The 25,198-nt window shown below is 34.9% G+C and overlaps 1 protein-coding gene across 1 annotated transcript; it reads left to right on the forward strand.

Moving 5' to 3' along the window:
• The first annotated feature begins 3,246 nt into the window (after positions 1–3,246).
• Positions 3,247–23,489, forward strand: LOC129216683 (uncharacterized). The gene is made up of 3 exons (XM_054850899.1): positions 3,247–3,391; positions 7,850–7,888; positions 23,281–23,489. Exons 1-3 carry the CDS (start codon positions 3,274–3,276, stop codon positions 23,487–23,489), a joined length of 366 nt encoding a protein of 121 aa, XP_054706874.1. The 5' UTR covers positions 3,247–3,273.
• The last annotated feature ends 1,709 nt before the right edge of the window (positions 23,490–25,198 follow it).

Raw genomic sequence — 25,198 nt, forward strand, 5'->3', positions numbered from 1 at the left:
CATACGGCCTGAAGCAGCTGTCTTTTGTTATTTTCAATCTTTCATTGTCTGATCGAAGAAGACAGACGAAATCCAAAGGTCTTTTGAAACTTAAACGAAAGGGGGGATAAAAATGGAGATAATTTCAAGAAAGATCCAAAAAAAAAAAAAAAAAAGAATAAACAATAATGATATCTGCTCTACAGGCATTTGATTCATACGTAAAAAACCTAATTGGCGTCAATGAAAACACAGGAATGAATTGCAAAATGCATTTTAAACACATTTTCATGCAGGTAGCGATTATTTTTCTACTAGTTTTAAGGAATTACAATGTGTTAACGCTTAAAAGGTATTTTGTTGATGCAAGATTTTCGAAAGATCTATGAAAGTTTTTCAGTTTAATTTACACTTTTCCTCGTCGGATTATTAAATACATTATTGCAATTTATTCGCATATTAAGTTTTCTATTTAGGTAGCTTGGTTCAAAAACTGACGAAAGTGTATGATACTTTAAATGAACCCTAGGCACCAAACTCTCTCGATCAACAAGGTGGAATGTGAATCCCGTGAAAGTTTAAAAATCAGAGCTGAAATTATTGCATATTTTTTATTTTTATGTAACTACAATTATTATACATGAATTGCGTATTATTTTTCCTTTTGATCGCATAATTGATTTTTTAGGTTCATTTTTCAATGTTATCGTTTTCTACTTTTTTACTTTGAAAATTTGTTTCTGTACTTCTTTTTTCTAAAAAGAAGATTTCACCTGTGGTATGCGTGTTCTATTTCATGTGGCTCTTCTCTTTAGTTGAAAAAAATATATCAAATTCCGAAAAGGTATCTCTCTTATTCTCCTGTTTCTCATTCAACCAATAATCTTTTCGAGTCACGAGTGATGAGCAGGGCCGTGATATTTGGTGCCATGACCATCATTGTGCACTAATATTTTATTAAAAGTTCAACGAACAAAGTAGGGCAACATGGGGCAAAATGAAATGGCGGGGCAAAGTCAAATGGTGAAATATTTACTCTGCTTTTAGATCCACTTATCTGGTATTATTTTAACTCAGTAGTACTATATGTAGTCTATTCCAGCCAGGAAAAAAAATACCGCCTGAGATTAAAGCATTTGGTACTACAGGAAATTTTAAAAAATTGATATTCATACTGTAATATTTTTTTGTAAGTCAAAAATTATTTTTGTTATAAAATGACAAAGTTCTTGTTTTTAATATTTTTTATATTAATTGAGGTTTTCTAATATTCAATGCAGTATTAATTTAATTAATATTAAGTTTATTTGTGTTTTAAATAAATTGAACAATTAGTCAAGTACATACGGGGCAAAGCGGATGGGGCAAAGTGAAATAGTTTGTTTCATTTAGTCACTCAATCATTTTATATAAACCACTTACGTTTTCAATTATTAATTAATTCATTTACATTCCTTCATTTAGAAATTGACTTATTTATTCATTCATTCACTTATTTTCTTATTCATTTATTCTTTTACTCGCTTAATTAATTTTCTTCATATATATTAATTGATTTATTCATTTTATTATTCGTTTATTGTTTCATTATCTTTTCATTTATTCATTAAACCTTTTAGTAACTGATTCTTCTGATCAAAAGTATGTTTTATAATCGAATAGAAAATATTTCATTAGAAAAAAAAAATATTTTTTTCACTTAGCCCCATAAAAAAGTGAAAAAATTCTACCTTTTCCAAATTTAGTGCCAAAAATGAAAAGTACTGCTTCAACGCAAGTTTTATTATAAAATACAATGTTTTTTATTTATGTACTGTAATTTTCAAATCAAGTTTCCGGTTTATTCATTTTGAAAAAAACTCATTCATCTTAGCCGTTTCACTTTGTCTACACTCCCCTACATAGTATTTTAGGGGTAGCTTAAAGTAGGATCGGGACCGTTAAAATACAATCGGAATACATCACTGACATCTTTATCTTTGCCGGGGCTCAAACGTGAACGGCGCGGGAAATATCATCTTTTCCAGTTATGCCAACAAATTATGCGTTCATTTAGTCACATATTTTTACAACTAGTGGTACCCGAACTTTGCTCGTAGTTGAAAATTAAAAGGTCATTCGGTTCGCCTGTATATTTACAAATAAAGGATGACGAATTTCTCGCCAATTGGCTATGTTCATTCGCTCTCCCATTCCACGTCATGGTAATTTCGTAATTTACTCGTCCATCTTACGATAATTTTTCTCCGGAAAATGCTCTTAAAATTGAAATAGAAAAAGAATTAAATGGATTTTTCGAAAAATTGCTTCGAGGTGCACAGCCTTATGCTACAAACTAACTTTGTGCCAAATTTCACGAAAATCGGCCGAACGGTCAAGGCGCTAAGCGCGTCACAGACATCCTACAGACATTCTACAGACATCCAGACATTCAAACAGAGAGACTTTCCGCTTTATTATTAGTAAAGATAATGTCTTATTAATTCAACCATCTAGCTAAGTTATCGAAAAGCTAAGAAGTTACGAGGTACCAGGAGACTCCATCCCTTGTTCATTTTGCTCGCCAACCCCCGTTTGCTAATTGTGGTGACTTAAATCCGCCTGCGGAGAGTGACAATTGATAATTTTTAATAATTTTTACCCATGGTTGTCCTGCCCTTTAAGGTTTAGAACATTGATACAGGGTGGAGTCTTTCCCTAGTTGTCCTGCATTCAACGGTACCAGTATTGACCTGGTAGACATAGCCAGTCTGGAGGAGAGCAGGATACAGACACACACAGACGCGCACAAGATATTAATAGGGTAAATACTGTCTCAAATGTAGTTTTGTAAAGGTAATCCATTACGTATTCACAATTAATCTCCGGAAAATCATTTATATGGATGACGAGACTGGAGTCTGATTGCTATCCTTGTTTCTTCTACGGTGTAACTTAATTTGTAATTTGGAAAACTTAAAATTGATTTTGTTGATCTGAGAAATACTATTAGAAATTTAAACTCATCCGTTGTTAAGCTTTAGGTAGAAGTAAATGATGTACAATCAATATTTTCTTTGTTTTAAGGAAAAATATAATCGATAATTTTCGCATATTTCTTTGACTCTTCATTAGAAAACCGATCAAAACCCCTAAACCTGAAACATTCGCAGAATGGAGTCAGCCCCCTCATTAATCTTCCGTCCAATCGCTTCAGGGTATCAAAAGAACCCACCTTTTGTTAGCATTTGGCGATCGGTGGTTGATTTAAAGGGTGGTCACCGCTCATTAAGGAGATATCCTTAAATAGTCCAAATGAGGCAACTCCGATCCACATTTCCAATGCGGATTATGTCCTCGAAGATGGTCTCCCTCGCGCTGGTAGCTGTCATCCTCGGGATTCATCTCTTGCACGCTTGTCCATTGGCCACTGGTAAGTTCCTTTTACCACTTGATTTTACTGTGAACGTGATAAATCTCTCTATTTAATTACGTAAATAAATAACATTTTATTCCTTTTAATCCGTTGTTTGCTCAAAAAAAAAAAAAAAAAAATCTTCAGTTGCATTCTTAATTTAAAAGCAAAATCTTCCGTGGGCCGGTAAACGGCAGTATCTGCAGAAATGCGATTTCAAGGTATTTGAAGAAATGCGTTTTGAATTCAATACTAATGATAGGGAAATGTAGGAATTAGACGTTTATTTCGCGCTTTTTTCCAGCTTAAACCAAATGAGCAAGCTTGCCGTACACTAGATGACAAAAAAGAAAAAAAAATAATAATTTGAATTTTGACATTTTGAATTCAAATTACATTTTGCGCAATCACGAGTGTGTGTGTGTGTGTGTGTGTGTATGTAGGCATGTGTGCTTGTGTCTGTATGTGTGTAGGTGTGTGTATGTATGTGTGTGTAGGTGTATGTATGTATGTGTGTGTGTAGATGTGTGTATGTATGCGTGTGTGTGTGTAGGATATGAACGCGACCTGGAGACGGCTTTCGCTGGAGGAGCAGCATCGTGAGGCCGGTCGAGGGTGGTGCTGCTGAGGGAGGCGGGGGGAAAATAAAATCATAGGACATAAAAACAGTCAAATAAGAGCAATAATCAATGTGATTGCTCACCGAAAGCACTTGCTGCCCTTTACCTGCCTACGGAATAAATGTCCTTCAATTCGTTCATGCAGTATTGTGTTCAGTATTTTCTAGTTATCTCAATCTAATGAACATTAAGTAGCATTTGGGTTTTGCGAAACGATAAAATTTTGGTTTTTTCTTTTTCTTAAAAAGTAAAAAAGGTGAGTTGGCGTAAAATACTTAATTTAGAGAAATATTAGCGAATGAAACTGTTATGCTTATAGATACAGTAAACTGATAATGCTTTAAAATTTAAAAAGTTTTAAATTATAAAACATGAGTAGTTTTGAGGTTTAAAAATGCTATGACTTTGACGTTTGTGAGTTTTACGAAGGATTTAATTCTACATTCACCAAAGCTAGTTTTGTGGTTTGTTTTGTTGGTTACGAGTTACGCAGAAATCAGATTTAAGTCATACTGACTGCGTAATACCCACGTTATTGACGATTTAAGAAAAAAAAGAAACGGGTTGGAAAAATTGAAAGTGTTTTTTAGAAGTTTTCCAATTAGTGAAGTTATTAAAGCAAAATTCAAACTGCAACATTTCTTTCCTATTTTTTCTGTAACTTGTTATCTGATTAAATTTCAAGAAAATACTCTTAAAAAAATATTTGCGATTTTTATATTTTACACAATTTAAAAATTATATGTAGCGTTTGAATTTTGAAAATGCGATGAGAAATGACAGTACTTTGAAAATTAAAATTCTTTTTCTGATAGGTCGGTGTTCCATGTTAGTTCGTTTGCTGTATAGCGTTAGAACAATGTGGATCTTGTTAATTAGTTCTTGCTTACTGAGAAACAGGTGAAGTGTAATATTCGTGGCAGATTACAATATAAAGTATAAACAAAAAAAAGGGGGGGGGGCGCAGTCATTACACAGGATGTATATTTTTGGTTTTTATCATACTTTTTTTTTATCTAGCCATCTGGTGTGAGCAAGAGCATGCATTAGGGTTCAGCGAAAAAATTTCGTTTTTTTTCCCTCCACCTTAGTACACAATAAATTTTTCCAGCAAAATTAAAAAAAATATATATAAAAAATCACATTTTTTGAAACATCATCTACAAGTCCGAACATTTTTCAAATCTGAACATCAAACCGGAAAGGGCTTGAAACTTGGATTCTTCGGACAAAATCCAGACGTTTGCTAACCTTATCACCAGGAAATACTTTTACAATATTTATACACGTCTTTAACATGTGGTGTTGAATTTAAAACGAACTTTTCAATGCTACGCAGATGAAACACTACCAACTGTAGTAACACTTCTTCAACTAATCAGTCCAACCAGCAGATGAATTAGTGCTCTGTGATGCGTCGAAGGTATTATAGTTGGCAAAATACTGACTGGACTAGACACTAAATATGATCTGAAATCACAGGGTCATCCGTGCCAACTATGCTACATTTCTTTGTTTGTTTCATGAACTAAATATTGCCTATTTATCTCAGACTTATTGTTTTTAGGAATAGTAAAATTAAAAAAAAATATGTTCTAGTTGAATTATCTTAGGAAAAAGAAGTAAAAATATACAATTGTTTACAAAGAAAACCTTTATATTTGCTTCAACTTCGTAGAACGTATCCTTTGCAACTAAAGCAAATGTTGTCATATTAAATTGATTACTCTGAGTTCTTTAATGGAAGACAAAGAAACTTTAAGCGAAAAAATTAGCCGTAATCGCATCGCTACAGTTTCTTACATTGAGCAAGCGGTTCTTTGAAATATGTGTACAAATTTTTCATAGAAAATTTCTACTTTTTTTCCGATGCATTATATTCTAAATTATATTTCTTTTCCTTTAAGCAAAAGCTCAGTCATACATTTGAAGTATTGGAAATAATATAACAGCGCTGCACGTATGCTAAAATAAAATGTGAAAATTTATTTTTAACTTTTTCAGTGAATGTAACAGCTTTAGACTCTTGCTTGGTTTCAATCTATCACATTTACCGGGCAAGTTAGAAATAGTTTTTCATATTTTATTTCGTCATAAATGTATTTATGTCTCCCTCCTTCCGTTTATCTCCTATTGCACTGTAAGGCAGTTTCAATGCTTTAAGAGATTGCGTATAAATTCTGTACCACTCAAAGTCAGATTGACGTCATCGCTGTACAAGAGAGGGTAAAAATATTTATCCGGTGTTTATACAAAGGTTTTTACTCGTGCTCTCTTATTATAAAAATGAGTTGTTTTTATCCATATTTAGTTTTTCTTCTCTAGGTTGAATAAAAAAAGTAGTAATAATTATTGATTTGAAGTCTAAATTCTGGCAACGAAATCCTTCCTAGCTACAAAACTCTCAGTTTGCATAACTGGTGCGTAGTGGCGCATGAACAACACAATAAATACATGAAATACACCGCCAGCTCATTCATTTCCAGCCGAGGACTGCAGTTTCGTGCTTATTAGAATTCATCAGCCCGGCTCAGGAAAGTGACTGAGCTGGAGATGGAAAACCACATAAGGAAGCCAAAAGTGCCAAACAAACTGGTAGCTAAAATAGAATTAGCACAGACCGGACGAGTGACCGAAGCAATGGTTCGGTTCAACTCGAAGATTGATGGCAAGGCATGGTATATTCAGTAAATTTGGCTGAAGAGTGCTAATAAGCACGAAACTGCAGTCCTCGGCTGGAAATGACTGAGCTGGCGGTGTATTTCATGTATTTCTGCTTTAGCCCTGGCTAATGAGTGTAATTTACTGAATATAACACAATAAATAATGATAAAACACTAATATTTCAAAAGTTTGTAGAACATATTTCAAAATTTAGCTATATATTAGTGTTGACTACAAAAACCAACCTGCTTCAGTATTTGAGAATAAGTAATTTAACACAAGTATTGAACAAAACCTTGATTTTCTCCAGAGTTTTGTTTTTGAAAAATATTGTTGTTCGCGGTGAGTAATGAAACCCAGCTTCTAGATAGAATATACAGGATGTATCAGTAAAGCGTTTACAGACTTTCAGGGCAGATAGAGTACACCTAGACGACGGGAAATCACATAGCAATGTATGGTCGGAAGCGCTTTTATGACGCGATAGTGATGACACAAATCACAAGAAAGATAGACAACAAAAAACAGTAGAAAACATGTTAATTATTTTTAATTCAGACAAAATGTTGGTAAGTTTTTGTCTGGTGTACATGATAAACGTCGTTAAGTAAACCGAAGCATCAGATGACGGTGCATGCGCACACGCGGTTTTTGTTGCCGCGCTCGCTTTGACGTTCGATCTCCAATCCGCCAGAGATGTGAGGCATGCATCATGGATTGAGATCGTAATTTCGAACACCTACTTTGATGACGATCGTTGGCTCCTCCATGTTCTTTTTTCTTAGTCTTTTGCTGTACTAAGGATAATAAACATGGTTTTCTTCTCTAATTCGTGTCTTGTCTTTTTGGTGATTTGTGTTGTCACTACTACGCTAGGAAAGCGTTTTCGACCATGCATTGCTGTGTGTTTTCCCAACGTCTAGGTGTACTCTATGTGCCCTGAAAGTCTATAAACGCCCTGTATTTGGTAAAGAATTTCCAAAAACTAAATTTAACTTTTTTTTCAAATCTCTGATGTTCGTCCACGTCGTAAACAGAGTCATAAATTTAAAACAAATATGTAAATAAATAAATTAATGGAAACTAGAATAAAATAACAAAAACGATAATTGAAAACTTTTCAATTATTTGCAGTGATATTTTTCGTTTACTGTTTGAAAATAAAATACTTTATTTTCATTTCATGCTCCAGCAAGTCTTTGCAAGCAGTATGGCCACTCTTGCCTAGGAGGTAAATATTTCTTTTTCTAATATTTAAAAATAATTAGGAAAATTGTAATAGTTTTTAGTTTTAAGTAAGTGTTTTACATTTTATCAACACTGATTGAAAGGTTTGAATACGCTATTTGTTTTGTATAGCATAGGTGTTTCAAAAAAGTCGAAAATTTCAGTAAACAAATAGTTTTTCAAAAGTAGCGATTGACTTGTATGTTTTTTTTTGTACGCTGAGTTCAAATGTCATTCGTTTTGTCAATTACGTAGCAGTTTCGAGGAAATTGTATTTGAAAATTTAGAAAAATAATGCTTTGTACACTAGATAAATACATTTTAAGGAAAGTAATAAGTACACTTTATAATAATACTTAACTTATTACACACTATGTAATAAGTTACTTTGTTTTACAAAACAAAGTAATAAGTAATACGTTTTGCGTGAAAAATTACTTTAATGCTTACTTGGAATTCACATTATTAAGTCATTTATGCTTCCATTTGACCAAAAGCGTATGGTTTTAGATATTCAGCAATGCCCACATCAAGTCAGTTTTTAAGGTTTTGTCTTACCTTTTTCTTTAATGTTGAATACTCAGACAGGAAGCAGACCTCTTATATCTTATTTGTGTCAGTCTCTACATAAATACCTGTAGCAATCTCCTGCATCATGTTTTCTAAAATCTACTTCGGCATAGATCTGTGTAGTGCAGTGTTGGATCTTCAGTTTTTCTGAGCCGGTGCAAAAATTTGAAACTGGCGCCCTACCCATCTTTCTGCAACTTTTTCATCGAGTTCCAACGAAGAAACTCGAAGGGAATCCCCCAAAAATCGAGCGAATTATCGGAAGCTTCTGCTCGAGGCACGGGCCTCGGCCTGCTCCCTCTAGATCCGGCTTTGGCTTAGTCTTGGTGTAATATTTCATCGTGTTCCAGTAAAGAACACAGTGAAGTAAATATGCAATAAATATACTACTGTGTTTAAGGTTTTTAATGCTTTCTGATTTCATCTTTGCGCTTCTGTTTACTTGGTGGGTAGTTTGATTTGCATTGACGAATTTCTTAACTGTCATTTGGAACAAACACAACTTTTACTTAACAGAAATGTTTCGCCTGTTGGCGGACACAAATTTAAATAAAGATTAACAACTATCGCCTGAAATCCTTGTCAGTATAAATGAGTCGTCTTAGGTTGCGTTCGACGAGCTCAACCGGTCGACCGGTGACTAACCGGTAGCTAACCGCAGCGTTCTTGAGAGCTACCGGTTAACTGGTTGCTTCCGATGTCGTTCTACGAGCCTTACCGGTTGATCTACCGGTCAATCGCAACTTAAGCTGGTTCATTGGTTGATGGAACCACGTGACATTTTTGACCAATTATAAGAATTTTTCACTTGCGTGTTATTCGTCCGCGCCATGTCTGCGCAAATAACCGGTGATCAACCGAAAGCGTTTGATGAGGCATTGTTTCGTCAATAACCGGTTAGTAACCGCTGACGTCATTATCGTCAAGTGATCAATCAACCTGTCGTGCTCTTAGTGAGTTAAACTATGGTTAAACTTAATCCTTAGAGAATAGGCGAGCGACAGGAAGCAGGGTAGGGATCTTCTTAGTCCTTCGTATTATTCTTTTTATAAATAATAACCCGGATTATAAGTACGAAAAAACACAACAAAATATGCATGCAGATATGCACTAAAATTAAAAAATATGCTCTAAAATTAAAAAAATATGCACTTATACTTTTCTATTCACGCAAATAACAGTTTTCATATCTGAATGAAAACACGAACAGCCGGCTGGTGGCGTGATGGTTAGGCGCTGGTCTTCTACGCCTGTGGACCCAGGTCCATGACCTGGATGGCCAGTCGGTGGATTTTCGAGCTGTAGAAAATCTTCAGCGCTCATGTCGTATGATTATGCGGCATGTAAAAGATCTCTTGGATATTCGTTTGGCTTAGAATATCCCTCGGCTAAATTAAATTCCTAGTGCAAATCGCATCAAATGAGAGCCCAGGTGCCTCCATCTGGTGGAAACTGGGCGTCAAAAACACTACTGTGTCATGCATCAGCGCCTTAATGGTGACACACGAAAGACTGATGCATTGTTGGGGAGCGCACTAGGTCTGGGTATGGCCCAGACTCCTCTTGAGGTGAGTCTCTTATACAGCCCCATTGGAAAGAATGGAAAAAAAAAGATAAATTAATTTGAATTATGGGCTGCTTGAATTCAAATTATGTTTTTCGCAATCACGAGTGTGTGTGTGTATTTATGCGTGCGTGTTTGTGTCTGTATGCAGGCATGAGTGTGTGTGTGTATGTAAGAGTGCGTATGTATGCGCGTGGGTTTTTGTGTCTGTGTGCAGGCATGTGTGTGTTTTTGTGTGTGTGTTTTTGTCTGTGTGCAGGCATAAGTGTGTGTGTGTATATGTGTGTGTGCAGGTGTATGTATGTGTGTATATGTGTGTGTGCAGGTGTATGTATGTGTGTGTATGTATGCGTGCGTGTTTGTGTACGTATGCGTGCGTGTTTGTGTCTGTATGCACGTGTGTGTGTGTGTATGTAAGAGTGCGTATGTATGCGCGTGGGTTTTTGTGTCTGTGTGCAGGCATGAGTGTGTGTTTTTGTCTGTGTGCAGGCATAAGTGTGTGTATGTGTGTGTGCAGGTGTGTGCATGTATGCGTGAGTGCGTATGTATGCGCGTGGGTTTTTGTGTCTGTGTGCAGGCATGAGTGTGTGTGTGTTTTTGTGTGTGCAGGTATAAGTGTGTGTGTGTATGTGTGTGTGCAGGTGTGTGTATGTATGCGTGAGTGTGTAGGATATGGACGCAACCTGGAGACGCTGATCGCTAGAGCAGTAGAGCATCGGGAGGGGCCGGTCGACGGTGGTGCTGCAGAGGGAGGCGGGGGGGGGGAATAAAATCATAGGAACGCCATTCAAAGGTCAAATGAAAACAATAAGCAATGTGATTGCCCCCCCCCCCCCCAAAAAAAAAATGAAAACACGAACGGCCTCTCTATTCATTTATTTTTTAAATACTTTGGTGATAAATTTTAATTTCTGAAAATAATACGTTCAGAAAATAATATACGCATTAATAGTATGCTCACAAAATCGGGCGACCCATGGAAAACCCACAGGTCGCACGATTTTTCTTCTATATGAAGAACCAAATAGTTGTTTGCAGTCCTTCTTTCACGAAAAAATCTAAAAAGTGAAAAACGCAGAAATATGCATTTGTTTCGAAATTTTGCAGTTTTCTGCATGCGTTAACGTCAAAAAAAGTAATATAAGCAAATGCATGCGCAAATGCATTTGCATATAATAATAATTATACCTAACAATAATTACTATCTCATATATTATTCTCTCATTTTTATTTCAAGAGAAAAGTACGAATTTTACATTTGAAAAGAATACAACCTGCGCAGATTTGAACACGAGACCTAGCACGCACGAAGCAACACCATACCAAAACTTTACCCATCCCTGCTTCCAAAAATGAAATTTATTTTACTATGCCGAATACGAATAAGAAAAACTATCATGAAGCGAGAAGTAAAATCATATTTTTCTTGCTTCGATGACTTCTTTTCAATTTATTTTTTCAGATTTAATTCAAAACATTTTATTTTCTTGATTTATTTAATGTTTCTTATTCATTTCAATGTTATTGAAAAATGAATGTAATTACGTCGTCTGTTTATTCCACTTCTGTTATGTTGTCCACTGTCTGTCTGCTGTTATTCCACTTCTTGATTCGTTTTGTTTAATTTTCAGATTCAGCGTCATTTTCAGTTTATGACCTGGTAATGGAGACTTTACGCTGCGAATTTCTGACACAAAGAGATATGAAAGTACTCACTTCCCTCTTATCCATTTATAGATTTTTCGATTTATCCATAAACTGGTCGATAAGAAGGCAGATGAAATTTCAAAAGCAGAGAAACTAATTAATTTGCCTAATTTTACCTTTCTTATTGGAATATCGATTGGTTTTATCGAAATAGTATGCAAATATTTCAGTGTGTAGGGATAGCCATCTATGCCAGAAGCATTTCGTTTTAAGAATGGAATGAAGAATTCAGCCAGTGCTTGGATAATTGTATGCTTATATTTACTACTTATCTATGAATTAAATTCATTTTGCATGCATAAACAATTTTAGATTCAGTAAATTCTTGGCAAAGCAGCTGCTTGATTTCTGAACAGTGTTCAAAAACGAAAGGTTCGGATTGTTGTTGGAAGATTAAATAATTTCAAAATGGCAAATACTTTACAGTATTAAAGGAGACTACAGCTAGTTAACATATACACGCTGTACCAGAACTATTTGTTCAAACTTGCCGATTTGAAAGCACATCGCAATTCAAGGTCGGAAACAAATCCAGCAAATAGAATCATAGAGACATATTTCAAATAGAACATATTTCAAGAGAAAAATATTTTATTTATCGCTTTGTCCCATACATAGGGGCAAATTGATAATCTTTATTTATTTTTTCAAAGGTACTAATTTACTACCTAAAGTGAAAAATAATATTTCAATGCAAATTTTATTACAAAAGATATGATTTTTTCTTGATGTACTGTGTAATTTTCAAGATAGTTTCCAATTTGTTGATTTAAAAAAGTTAACTTAACTACTTCACTTAGCCCCACACTCCCCAATTTTTTTACCATAAAAATGATCAAATGAAAATCTAATCTTCGATTTGTCCTCTTTTAAATTTGGAAAAAAGTTTGCACCCTTCCTGAATTGACTTTTAGGAGGAAAAAAGGTGAATGAAAAAACTCCTTTTTTCTAGAAAAAAAATAATAAAAATAACAATGCAGGAGTGACCGGCTTGAAGATTGACTCTGCGGGTAGTTAGCTTTTATTTTAAAATTCAGTAGTGCAAAAAATTAACATTCACAAATTTTGAACATTACTTTCACAATACAATTATAGTTTCCATTTAATAGTTAAATAGAAATTCCTCCGCCTACGAATATATCTTTTGAATCAAAATACTGTGTTTGCTTATTGTATTAGACAAACAGTTGTTATTTTTATAAAGTTAAAACACAATCAGGGAAGAAAATATTGGAATGAAAACAAACAATTGAGCAATTTGGATGAACACGATGTTTTGTTTTGATAGCAAAGAGAAATTAAACGCTAGGAAAAAGCTTTAGATTTATTATTTATTTTCGAACCCTCTGTCGAACAAAACTCTTCCTCTCTCATTTTCATTTATTTTGGATTTTATTTGTAAACACGTTATGAGCTAAGAGTTGAATACTAGTGACATTAAAACATGTTTTTAAGCTTATTAAATAATAACGCGAGAAATTAGAGCAAATAGATTTGTTTCTATTCTTACCTGGAAATAAGTAGTAGCTGAAAATGAGAGGTGAATGTATTAATTTCGTTGTGACAATTTATCTGAATATAGCTGGAGGGCTCTTGAGCATAGCAATTAACTCTACCTTCGATTTTGTTAGCTTTACTTATAACTGAAGGATTGTTGCATAAATTAATCCAACATTTATCTAAACATGGGAGTTCTTGATTGCCTTTATCTCACTGCCAGAAGATGTTTTTCTTTATTTGGAAGAAGTCTTTTATCTATTTGGGGGCACGGCAGTGCCCCCGCCAAGTCGAGCGCGAAGCAAACACTGCCGTACCATCTTTACTGGAACCATTTCGTCGCATTTTCAGGCCCCTATTTGAGAACCTTCTGATGAGACCAGAACGCAGAAATTTTCGTCTTCCAGTAAGCTATAATCACATACTTAAAATCCGAAATTTCAAGTCTGTAGGTCATTTAGTTCCGAAGTTAAGCGAAAGCAAAGTTTCGCATTTATGACACTCACTCACTCATGATCATCAAAATAGAACTAGTACTTCCCATAAACTCAGAGAGGTGAAATTTGGTACAGAGTTAGGGTTTAATGGGCACATAAAGGGAAAACTATAAAAACTAGGATAATCGAAGATCTGGCTATTAGACCAAACTATTAGAGATCGACATACCGCCTTTACAAAAAATATTCAACTTGGTTGGCCGCTTCATTTGATGTCAAAAATCGAAAGTCTGAAGTATCTAATGAAGAACCCTCAGCTGGTCTCAGCTGTATTAGAGATATGGTAATGCCCCCTTCTACTATTGGTGCATAAAAAAATCGACTGTCATTGCAAAAGTCCAGCGTAGTGGGACACATCTTCTAATTTAATTTAGCCTAACTTTAGCCTACTCGAATATTACACAAATTAAATGTTTCTACAAAAAGAAGTGAAATCCCACCAAAAACATTCTGTAAAAAACTAGCCAAGTCTCGATGGAGCTGTTTGTTTATCTCTAAAAAGTAATGAAATCTAGACAAAGTTATGACAAGTCGAAGGTTCCTTACTGCGATTTCTTTATTGTCATAGTTAATGTTGTGTGACTTGGCCGTTAAAGGGTACACAAGGGTACAAAACCAGGTGCTCCATGACACGATTACACCAATCTGTCGCCAGAACCGCTACCCATTGACGATGGAAAATTGCCACTTGGAAAACGTGTAAACAAAATTGACCTGTACCCACTAACGTATAAAGAATGTTTAACGGCCAAGTCACACTACATTAACTATGACAATAAAGAAATCGCAGTAAGGAACCTTCGACTTGTCATAACTTTGTCTAGATTTCATTACTTTTTAGAGATAAACAAACAGCTCCATCGAGACTTGGCTAGTTTTTTACAGAATGTTTTTGGTGGGATAAACATTTCTAATAATGGGGTCGTTTCCAAAATTTTAAAAGTATTTTTTTCTGAAAGCGCATGCTTAGAAACATAGAATTTGACCATTTTTTTTAAAATAATTTCTTTAAGTTTAATATTTTTAAAAAATTACTTAGATCGCTGCTCTTTCATCGTTTAACGCTTCTGCCGATGACATCACAAATGATGAAATGCCAATCAGTGTTGCCATTCACGGTCCAAAATATTTATTTCGTATCTTTACTCACGTGTATTGCCAACGATATGGTAGATAGCAAGTGTAGAGCGCAATTGTAATTCGCTTTTTGATTATCATAACGTGGAAAGGCGGTAGAAAGATGCGCCATAGTGCATGATTTGTGACGTCATAAAGATCACGCCTTGTTTGAAGAATCGGACATTTTAAAAGATTAATTAAAAAAATAACTGTTGGAAAATGAAAGTATTTTCTGAGTCCATGTTATTTTTTTTGCTTATTCTATCAATTTCAGTGACAAAAAGTACTACTTTTGACTGAAGGAAACAACCCCATTTGGAACCTGTGTTTTTTTCTATTTCCCTGACTAATTTTTATTTTAAGCTCTTCCAATTTTCTTTCTTGTGAAAATTCGGTACCGCTGTTACTTTAGATGTATGAAACTCGATCTGTTTTATTTGTTGCTAGCCTTGACAACAACTTCACGTCTCTTTATTCTGATGGTCTTACCGAACATTTATGTTCATCTGATACAAACAACTTAGCAAGCAAATACTGAACAGCTCGTTCTAGATACTGATAAGGCAGTTTCACCTTTGCCTCAGGTCGTCAGTCTTGAATAGCCCCAACACAGCTGAAGGCAAAAGATCTCTCATAGAGCCTACGATTACCTTCCCACTGGTAGAAAAATGGTTTTCAGTACGTCTACGAAAAGTCTCCAAACGAGATGCGGCAACACGTCTATAAGACCTATTACAGACTGACAATCCCAAACAGCAGTGAAACTGCCGTAGCTGGATGATGTAACGAGAGGTTCGTCATTTGCCTACAATTCTGCCTTGGTTCCTGCTATGGGGCTCGTAGCTTATAAAATAACTTTGTTACAGGTCTGCCCTTAAAACATTAATTAGTAAATGGAGAGAGCTAGTTCAATCATTGCCTAAGCAAAAGTTTGGGCAAACAGCTCAAGTCACGTGGCTCAATAACGACGAATGATTGACACGTTTCGCGTGAAGCTAGCGAAGGAAAACTCATTTCTTTAAATGCTTTTATTTAAAATATATCACGTGACTTGGGGTCTTTGCTTCACGAATGAAAGTCAATACTCCCTCCATTTTATCTCTTCTCAATGGGTCTGCCCCGTTCCTTATTTGCTGGCAGTAAAGGAATCCATTACTGAGGTAGATGCATCAGAAGCAAAACTGAAAATTAAGTTGGAGAAATAAAACACCGTGTGAATCAGAAAGAATGGCTGGGGTTCCATGCAGCTATTGATTCGAGAATTTTAAACCTCAAGCTCTCTGCTGAAATTTTACTAAAAGGGAAACCTGTAAAATTTCAATGTCTACCTTATTGGCATTTCTAGGAGCGCACCTTTTCAAACTCAACACTCCCTCAGCATTGGATAGGCCATCAAGGGAGACGCGATTGAACACTGTATGTTTAGATTTACCACCATTTAATTTTTTCTGTGGTGATAAACTGAAGAACCGTATCACTGTAGTAACTGAAGGGCAAAGGTCTGCACTAGAGCTTACCACACGATACACGAAGCCATTTTTTCCTTTTTTTATTTTAACTAGTGGTACCCCGCACGGCTTTTCCCGTAGTAGAAAATTAAAAGGTCATTTGGCTCGCCTGTATATTTAAAAATAATGGATGATAAATTTCTCGCCAATTTGCATTTGCTCGCCCATGTTATAGTAATTTTCTCTTCAAAGTTATGGTAATTTACCTGTTTACGTTATGGTAATTTTCTCGTCCACGTTATGATAATTTCCTCGTTAAAATGTTCTGAAATTTGGAATCGAAAAAGAACAAAATCGAATTTTCGAAAAATCGTTTCGAAGTGCTCACCCTTATGCTACGAACTAATTTTGTGCCAAATTTCAAGAAAATCGGCCGAACGCTCTAGGCGCTATGCGCGTAACAGACATCCAGAGAGACAGATATCCAGAGATCATTTGGTATCACCCTGTACGTAGGGAGAACGCCTTGCATATGGCAGCCGTTATATGTCTCACACAATGGTGGCCAACCTACGACCCACGGTCAGATGTAGTCCGCAAAGCCGATTTCTGTAGGTCGTTGTTATTTTCGATGTAACGAATCAAAAAATAGATTATGCAACATTCCAAAACAACAGATATCTTTCATTTGGTATACTGGTATTCGTAAGTAATACTTGGTATTACTTACGAATGATTGTTGAAAGTTTGAAGTCATATAGTTTAAGAAACAGATGAAAACTTCGTATCAACAAAATAAGCATGTAGTAATGATAATAACAGTTCTTAAATTGAAATTTTCCTTCTTTCTCGTGTTTTTCCATGTTATCTATAGAATAAAAAAAACTATTGAAACTACAGTGAACTCCCTCTATTCTGAGCACTCATGGGACCGAACAAATGTGTTCAGATTATGGGGATGTTCATTATAGAGGGAGTCTAGAAATGCATGCATATGTATTCTGGTGGACTATGTTCAGCTCTTAGCCAAGTGAGCTATACCAGTTTTTGAGAAAGAAGCGTTGAATTTTAGATTGGCAGCAAGTGCAATATCCAATTAAACTCAGTAGGATCTAAAACCTTGCATTTTTTTCTTTCTTTCTTAATTTAAAAAATTTTACGTTCCATTTAGCTATAAAATATTACAATACAGTTATCGGTACACTACCTGTAAAAAAAAAAAAAAAAAACGAGCAATTTAATTTGCTTTTGCATTATGTATTCTCATGCAAGGTGCGTGTTCAAATCTAATTGTTTCCAGGTGACTCTCAGTCGCATATCGCTTATAAGTAATCGTACTTTAAAGGTCTTGAATGCTACTTTATACAATGGTTGGATTCTTGAAATACGCAGTTCAGTGGCAGAAACTTCAGGCTCATATTTATAAACTGAATGACATTATGTAATGCAGCAATATCGGCAAGAATAATTTTTCTTCCTCTTCTCTTCATCTTCTTAATAATCTTCAATCATTGTTGTGAAGGTATTTCAGGTTTTCCAATTTGGATCATAGGAATTTCCAAGTACTGATTGTGATAATGTTTAGTATATAGAGAGTTAACTATTAAAGAGAGTTTAAAAAAAGCGTCCATATTACTGGGGTGTTCAGAATACAGAGAGGTCAGCCTATGTTAAGTCTATGGAGTTTCACCGGGACCATCAACATGTGTTCAGAATATCGGGATGTTCACATTAGGGAACGTTCAGATAGAGAGAGTCCACTGTATTTTAATTTTAAATGTGTTCTAGCCCGCGAGATTCATCTTTATGAGGTGCGACCCTTGGATGAAAAACGGTTGGGCACCACTGGTTGAACACGTAGTAAGGAACTGTATGTGTCTGGTCTCTCTATAAGATTTTTCCAGAGATAGGAAGAAAATCTAAAACTCTTAAAAGTTTAGTCAGTAGTTTAAACAGAAACGATAACGGAACGTAATTAAAATTACTATTAAGAAATACTATAAATATGAAGAAAACTACACTAAAAACTAGTACTAAAGTTTGAAAATTGAAATATGTGTACATGTACTCGTTAAACATCTAATCCATCTTATTTTTTTTACCTCTTTGAAATTATTGAAACTGTATGTTTTACATCACTTCGTCCCTATATTAGACTACGGGCTCTCCAGTATTTAGAAACACGAGAGGAAAAAACAGATAAATTTGACCACGGAGAGATGGCATATTACCTTGAAGCGTATCATCATTTGTATCATTTGTAATTGGTAGAATCATTTAAAAAACACCAAGTAGTAAGGGGCGCGTTCTCGCTGATCCTATCTATCACAAAATAAAACCAAACAACCTATTACAAATGATGCCAATGATGTTTCTGCTTCAAGGTCATCGCCATCTCTCAGTGGTCAGCTTTAGAGCAGGGCATTCGTCTTAGTGCGAGGCAGTCATGTCCCGTCCAGTAGCACAAAGAAGACAGGTCGGAGAACATTTGTTGCGTAAGTTATAAAAGACAATTTTTACTGCGTTTTCAAAACATCAGACATAAGTTGTTAAAATGTATAATACTTTAGATAGCAAAGGGTAACACAAATATCGTTTTTTTTTACTGCTTTCCCCTTCCTTCCATATGAAAACATGAAATTATACTCGGTGATTAGAAAACCCGAAACTCAAAGGAAGTACTTTTTAAGTTCTAGGACAATGAATAATCTTTCTAAGTTAAAATTCTTTCAAAAATTGCTGACAAATTTTAAGGTATTATGGTTGAAAGCTAAATCTTGAAGTTTTATTCAATTTGAATTAGGTTTCCTTTAAAGCATGTGACTTTAAATTAAGGCATTTTATGAATTACTCTCCGAATTTTGTAGCATTGCTACGTACTAACACTGCATACTTTTGGTAATGAAATTGCAGTAGGATAATATTTGCCCATTTGTGTGTTTGTTTACGGGAAATGATTTAAAATCTATAAATTTATTCAACAAACATCCCTCAACGAATCGTGTTTGCATTTGTTTCATTTAGATATTAATAGAGTTCTGAAATAAATGCATAAAATGCTGAATTGAATAGTTAAATCAAGCACAATCCACTAATTAAAAGTTAAAATTTTAGAAATATTTCTAAGTAAGACCTTTTATGTTAACATTTCTAATTTAGTAACACAACTGAATTGCCTATTTTCGCAAAGTATACATATATGTATTAATTTTTGCGATTGTATTTAATGATGAAAATGAGACATGACTTTGAAAGAACCGTACACATTCACAGCTTTTTAAAGATGCAAGCTCATTTTCCAGCAGTAATTTTTAATCTCCCTTTGTTCAAATCAGGTTTTCTGTTAACAGTCAATTGTAATATGAATTAGTTTTCGACTTTTAAAGCAGCCCAATAAATTTTCGAAATTTATCAAACTGAAACATTATGGTATCGTTTCTTAAATAGGGGTTTGCGACTCCTTTTAGCTAGAGTTCAGGCATTGGTGGGGGAGCGGGGGGGGGGGGGGAGGTGTAATCCGTTCAGAAGTGTTTTGAATTATAATGAAGCGTTAGATGATTCAATTTTACCAGTAGCAACCCTATAAAACAAAAAAAGTAACTTTATTGAAATAATCATTATTTATTAATGCTATAATTGGCAGTTTCATTCTTCGAAACCTTTTCTATACAGATATTCTCTTTGAAAAAACACATTAGTAAATTTGTTTCAAAAGATAATGAATGATTTCTATACTCAGGTTTTAACCACATAGTAAACAAATAAAATCAAGTCATTTAGGGCTCTTGTTAATGAAAATTCCAAGGTGGGATTTTTAACCTAGGCTTAAATTTTAAGTGGCAATTATATTAGAACAGCATTAAAATGGATAATTATTTTGAGCGATATTTTAGAAAATATTGCGGGAACCGCTTCAACCCGCGTTCTAATGTGAAATTTAAACCACTTGCGATATTTTTTCAGTAAGTTTAAGCTCTTGACATACAATGAAATCTGTAATGTCATTGAAAACTTCGGTGTCTTCAAGATGCCATTAATTTCAAGCATTATTGTAAAGTAACGTCGCAGAGACTTAATTCGTTTCCTGCGCCATGGAAGATTTCGGTGTCTTCGAGGTGCCATTAATTTCAAGCACCATTGTAAACTGACATCTTCGAGACGTTATTCTTTCATGCGCCATTGATGACTTTGGTGTCTTCGAGATGCCATTAATTTCAAGCACTATTGTGAACTGACGTCTCCGAGACGTCATTCATTTCATGTGCCATTTCATCCCTTGAGATCTCCGATGCACCATTTCCATTCTCTTCTAAGAGCTGCCGGAGAAGATGGCAAGGGCTCTGATAATTCTTTACCAAAATCGGTCGGCCTAAGCTGAAATTTTAAACAAACAAGTTTGCGTTCCCTTTTGTCATATTTTAAACATCTATGAGTTTTCTCGTGGACTACTCTTAGAATATTATATTCTGAAATAATATGCAAAGTAGATCCATATGCATACACGTACATTAAGCAAAGATTTTGATGAAAAATATTGCATTTTTTCACTGAAAACTTTATGTAAAATTCATGTAATTAATTCTTTGGAATTGGTAACTCGAGTTTCAGATGCTACTTGTGCTTTCATTTTATTTAGTAACTGGGTAGTGCTTGCATTTTTTAAAAACAGTGTAGATTCTTTATACAAATATTTGTTCTTCTGAAACTAATGCACCATTGCAAAACTGACTAGCAACCCACATAACAAGTTTCTTATTAGTTATAAAATGTGACTAAATATCTCTACATATTATTTCAATTAGTCTTTTATCTCGCTTGCACAAACACCTCCATAGAATAAAGTCGTTCCTGATTCTCTTTGCCCCTTGTGTAGTTTGTTTAAATATGTAGATTTGTCTCAACTATGTAAATAACCAGATTTTCTTAATATTCCTATTTGGGAGCGATGCAACCACTATTGGTTCATAGTATCACTGTCATTAATCTTTCTTTTCTTTTTTGTGATTTGTATGTATTTTGCATTTTTGTTGATGTGCTGTATGATGTCTAAAATATTTAATATTACACATTAAAAAAAGATGTGTAGAAACATTTATGTATAAACTTTAGTCAACTATAGTTGGGTGAAAACTAACCTGGCAGCGTCGTAGCCTTCACAGTAATGCCAGGTTAGGTTTGCCTCAGCTACAGTGTGAATGCTTTATAATTTTTCGTTTATTAAAAAAATACTTTACGGACTACGGGCTCCCAAAGATGTACTGAACTTGACGATTATTGATATACCGACGTGGGAATGTAAGGGCAGTATCCGCAGAAATGTGTTTCTGACATATTTGCAGAAAGGCGTTTTGTTTCCGTACTAAAAATGGAAAAAAATACTAGAATTTGACGTTTTTTTAGTACTGTCTTTTCAGTGGAAGACAAACAAGCATGGTTGCACAACTTAACCAAAAGTACAATAGATGAAAAAAAAAAAAAAAAAAAAAAAAAAATTTTTTTTTGGAGATACCTTCCGACGGCAATTTTGCGCATCATACCAGAACGTATCATCAGAATGGCTTTATTTTTCATTGCTTAACTTTTTTTGTCCTTTTGTAGTTTCTTAATTTATTCTTTTTTACTTCCTTTTACAAACGAGCTGATGTGTGCATCACATGACTTCTTTTTACTCCAATTTAATGTAATTTCCCCATCATTGGCAATTTTAATGTGACTCAATTGTTTACTCTCTAAATATCACCAACAGTGACCAAATTGAAACCGAATTAAAAAAAAAAAAAAAAAAACCATCGCCAAAATTTTGCGAAAAAAACTTGGCGACCAAAAGACTGGCGATATATCGTCAAGTTTCCGACAAATTATAACACCACTTGAGTTTAAATCGAAATTAACAATGATTTCCCCCCAGAAAGGGGCAAAAGATCCCCTTAGGAACATCCGAATGCAACGAAAAGAAAAAGCGCACAACTAAGCCCCACTAGAAGTCTTCGTACCAAATTTCAACTTTCTAGGACATACCGTTTTTGAGTTATGTGAGATAAATACACACATACACACATACGCACATACATACGTACATACAGACGTCACGAGAAAATGTGTTGTAATTAACTCGGGGGTCGTCAAAAAGGATGTTTCGGATGTCTGTAGGTTCCTAGGCATATATCCACGTGTGGTCGGTTCGAAAAAAAAAAAAAAAAAACTCAACATTCATTCTGGCGTGAGAAAAATGGAAATTAAGGTCGATTTTTCTGTGAATTTTTTTTCGCGAATACAATACTTCCTTTTTTGTAAAAGGAAGTCAAAAGGAAGTATTGTATTCGCGAAGAAATTTTCACTCAAAAATCGACCTTAATATCCATTTTACTCAATCCCGAATGAATATTGAGTTTTTTTTTCGACTAGACCACGCGTGGATAAGTGCCTAAGAACGTATAGACACGCGAAATATCCAAATAATGATTCCAGAGTTAACTACAGCAAATTTTCTCGTGACATCTGTATGTACGTATATGCGGATGTATATCGCATAACTCAAGAACGGTAAGTCCTAGAAAGTTGAAATTTGGTACGTAGACTTCTAGTGGGATCTAATTCTGCACCTCCCTTTTTGGCTGCATTCGGCTGTTTCTAAAGGGTTCTTTTGCCCCTTTTTGAGGGGAAATCATTGTTAATTTCGATGTGAACTCAAGTGATGTTATGATTTGGTGGACACTTGGGGATATATTGCCATTCTTTTGGTCGCCAAGTTTTGTCGCCAACTTGATGACAAATTTGGCAATTTTTCTTTTTTTTAAAAATCTGTTTCAATTTGCACATTGTTGGTGATATTTAGAGAGTAAACTATTGAATCACATTAAATTTGCCAGTAGTGGGGAAATGACATTAAAGTGGAGTAAAAGGAAGTCATGTGATGCACACATCAGCTCATTTTTTATCATTATGGCATTTTTTTAACGTATTTTATGGCTTACGTACAAATTTCGCTTTTCAGGCCACGGGAAAAGATCAGAGAACCAGCCATCTCGTCTGATGAAGTACCTTCTTCGTGAACTGGCCCATCAGCCCAAACAGTCTCTCGATATAGCATATGCGGATACAGATGCCATGATGGAGAATCGAGATTTCTGGGAACATCCCAGCAAACAGACGAACGACTGGAACTCGGAGAGAGACGTTATTGAAAAAAATATTTTTGAATGAAATGACGAAATCGTTAAAGATTATTTTAAATGTACCGTTAAATGGTTTAACATAGAGTAAAAAAATGTGTTTTCTTGTTATAATTTGTGGTGGTATAATTTTATTTCATTTATTTGTATGCCTCTGACATCCAGTTCAGTACTGTCATAAGTAAAAATTTTAAATTTCTGATTTAATGGTAGTATTGCATTGGCATCATTTTGGACTTTGTAAATAATTAATTATATACGTACATATATATTGAGCTAAATCACTTACGGCTGTACTTCATTTCAAAGTCCAACATGCTAAAGAAAAGTCCAACATATTCAAGGGCTGATAGAAAATCATCCGACCGTTTTTTTTTAAGTGTGTGTGTGAAAACCTGACGAATATTAAACAAGCTCGCTTGCATAAGTCGACTTTGATCTTTTCTGCGCATGGGTGAATAGCGTAATAGCGTCAGTTTCTGGTAAAAGGAGTTGACGTAAAATGTAGTAGAATTTTTAAACTCAAGTAAAAGGACGAAATGACTTGAACAGCACAACCTTTCAATCGCTTCTTGAGTGTTGAACAGCCAGAAGTCGCAAGGGGTCATATCAAGAACGTAAAGAGCTTATTGAACTGCAGGTGCCTGGTATTTTGCAAAAAACGTCGATAAACGTGCGAGAAATGTGTTGAGAAATCGTAACCGAAAGCCGTCAGCATCTTTTGAATCGTTTCCCCTAATTGTGACCCAGTTTTTGTTAAAATTTGATGCAGTACTGCTCCAATCGTTCCATCATTTTTCTTGAAATTAAAATATCTGAAGAGAGTCCTACACTCTAATTCAGTTAAACTCTGTTTGCCAGAGACTGACGCTATTGACAGACGTTAAAAAATTCACGTTTGCGAACAAAGGTTCTCTGTCAGCTTATGCAATCACCATTAGTTCATATCTATCTAGTTTTCTTAAACAAAAAAAGTCAGATACCTTTCTAGCTGCAGTTTAACATGAAAAATAAGTACTGTGAAACGAAATGTGAATGCCATTTATGAAGGACTTATCACAAATTTGTATTTCTTTAAAAAAAAAAGTAAATAATAAAAAAACAAAAACAAATTTAAGCCCTTTTGTATTTAGTAATAAAATTTAAAAAAAAAGGCCTTTCAAAAACAAATTAAGAACTAGTTAAGTAATTTTTCTGCTGACTCAAACCATATCCTTAATAATTTCGCATAGCTCCATTAGATTCTGCTACGCTTAACGTCAATGGGTATGTTCCAATAGAGCTACCGGTTGACTTTGGTTAACCAGGAGTGTTCCTATAGAGCTACCGGTCAATTGGTTTTTGCCGAAGTTGTGCCAATAGCTTCAACGGTTGACTGCAATTTAAGCTAGTTGATTGAATCACGTGCCATTTTTGACCAATAATATACGTATATTTTTCACCTGCTCATTACTCGTCTGCGCAAAGTAACCGCTTTATTAACCAAACGTATTCCATAAAGAATCGGTTAGTGACCAACCGGTTATTAACTCCGGACCTCATTAGCTGTCATATGATCAACCAACCACGGTCGACCGGCAACTCTACTGGAACATATCCTTTAACAGTTTCCAAAAAAGCTACCCATATTATAGAAATAGACGAAACTCCGAATCTGATTGCTTTGAAGCTGCATTACTTACAACTTTCATGACAACGCGCATGTGCAGCAAGTGTATCGCACTCAAAAACAACTGCAGT

The sequence above is a fragment of the Uloborus diversus genome, chromosome 2 (assembly GCF_026930045.1).
Source record: "Uloborus diversus isolate 005 chromosome 2, Udiv.v.3.1, whole genome shotgun sequence".
In the NCBI taxonomy this organism is placed as follows: Eukaryota; Metazoa; Arthropoda; class Arachnida; order Araneae; family Uloboridae; genus Uloborus; species Uloborus diversus.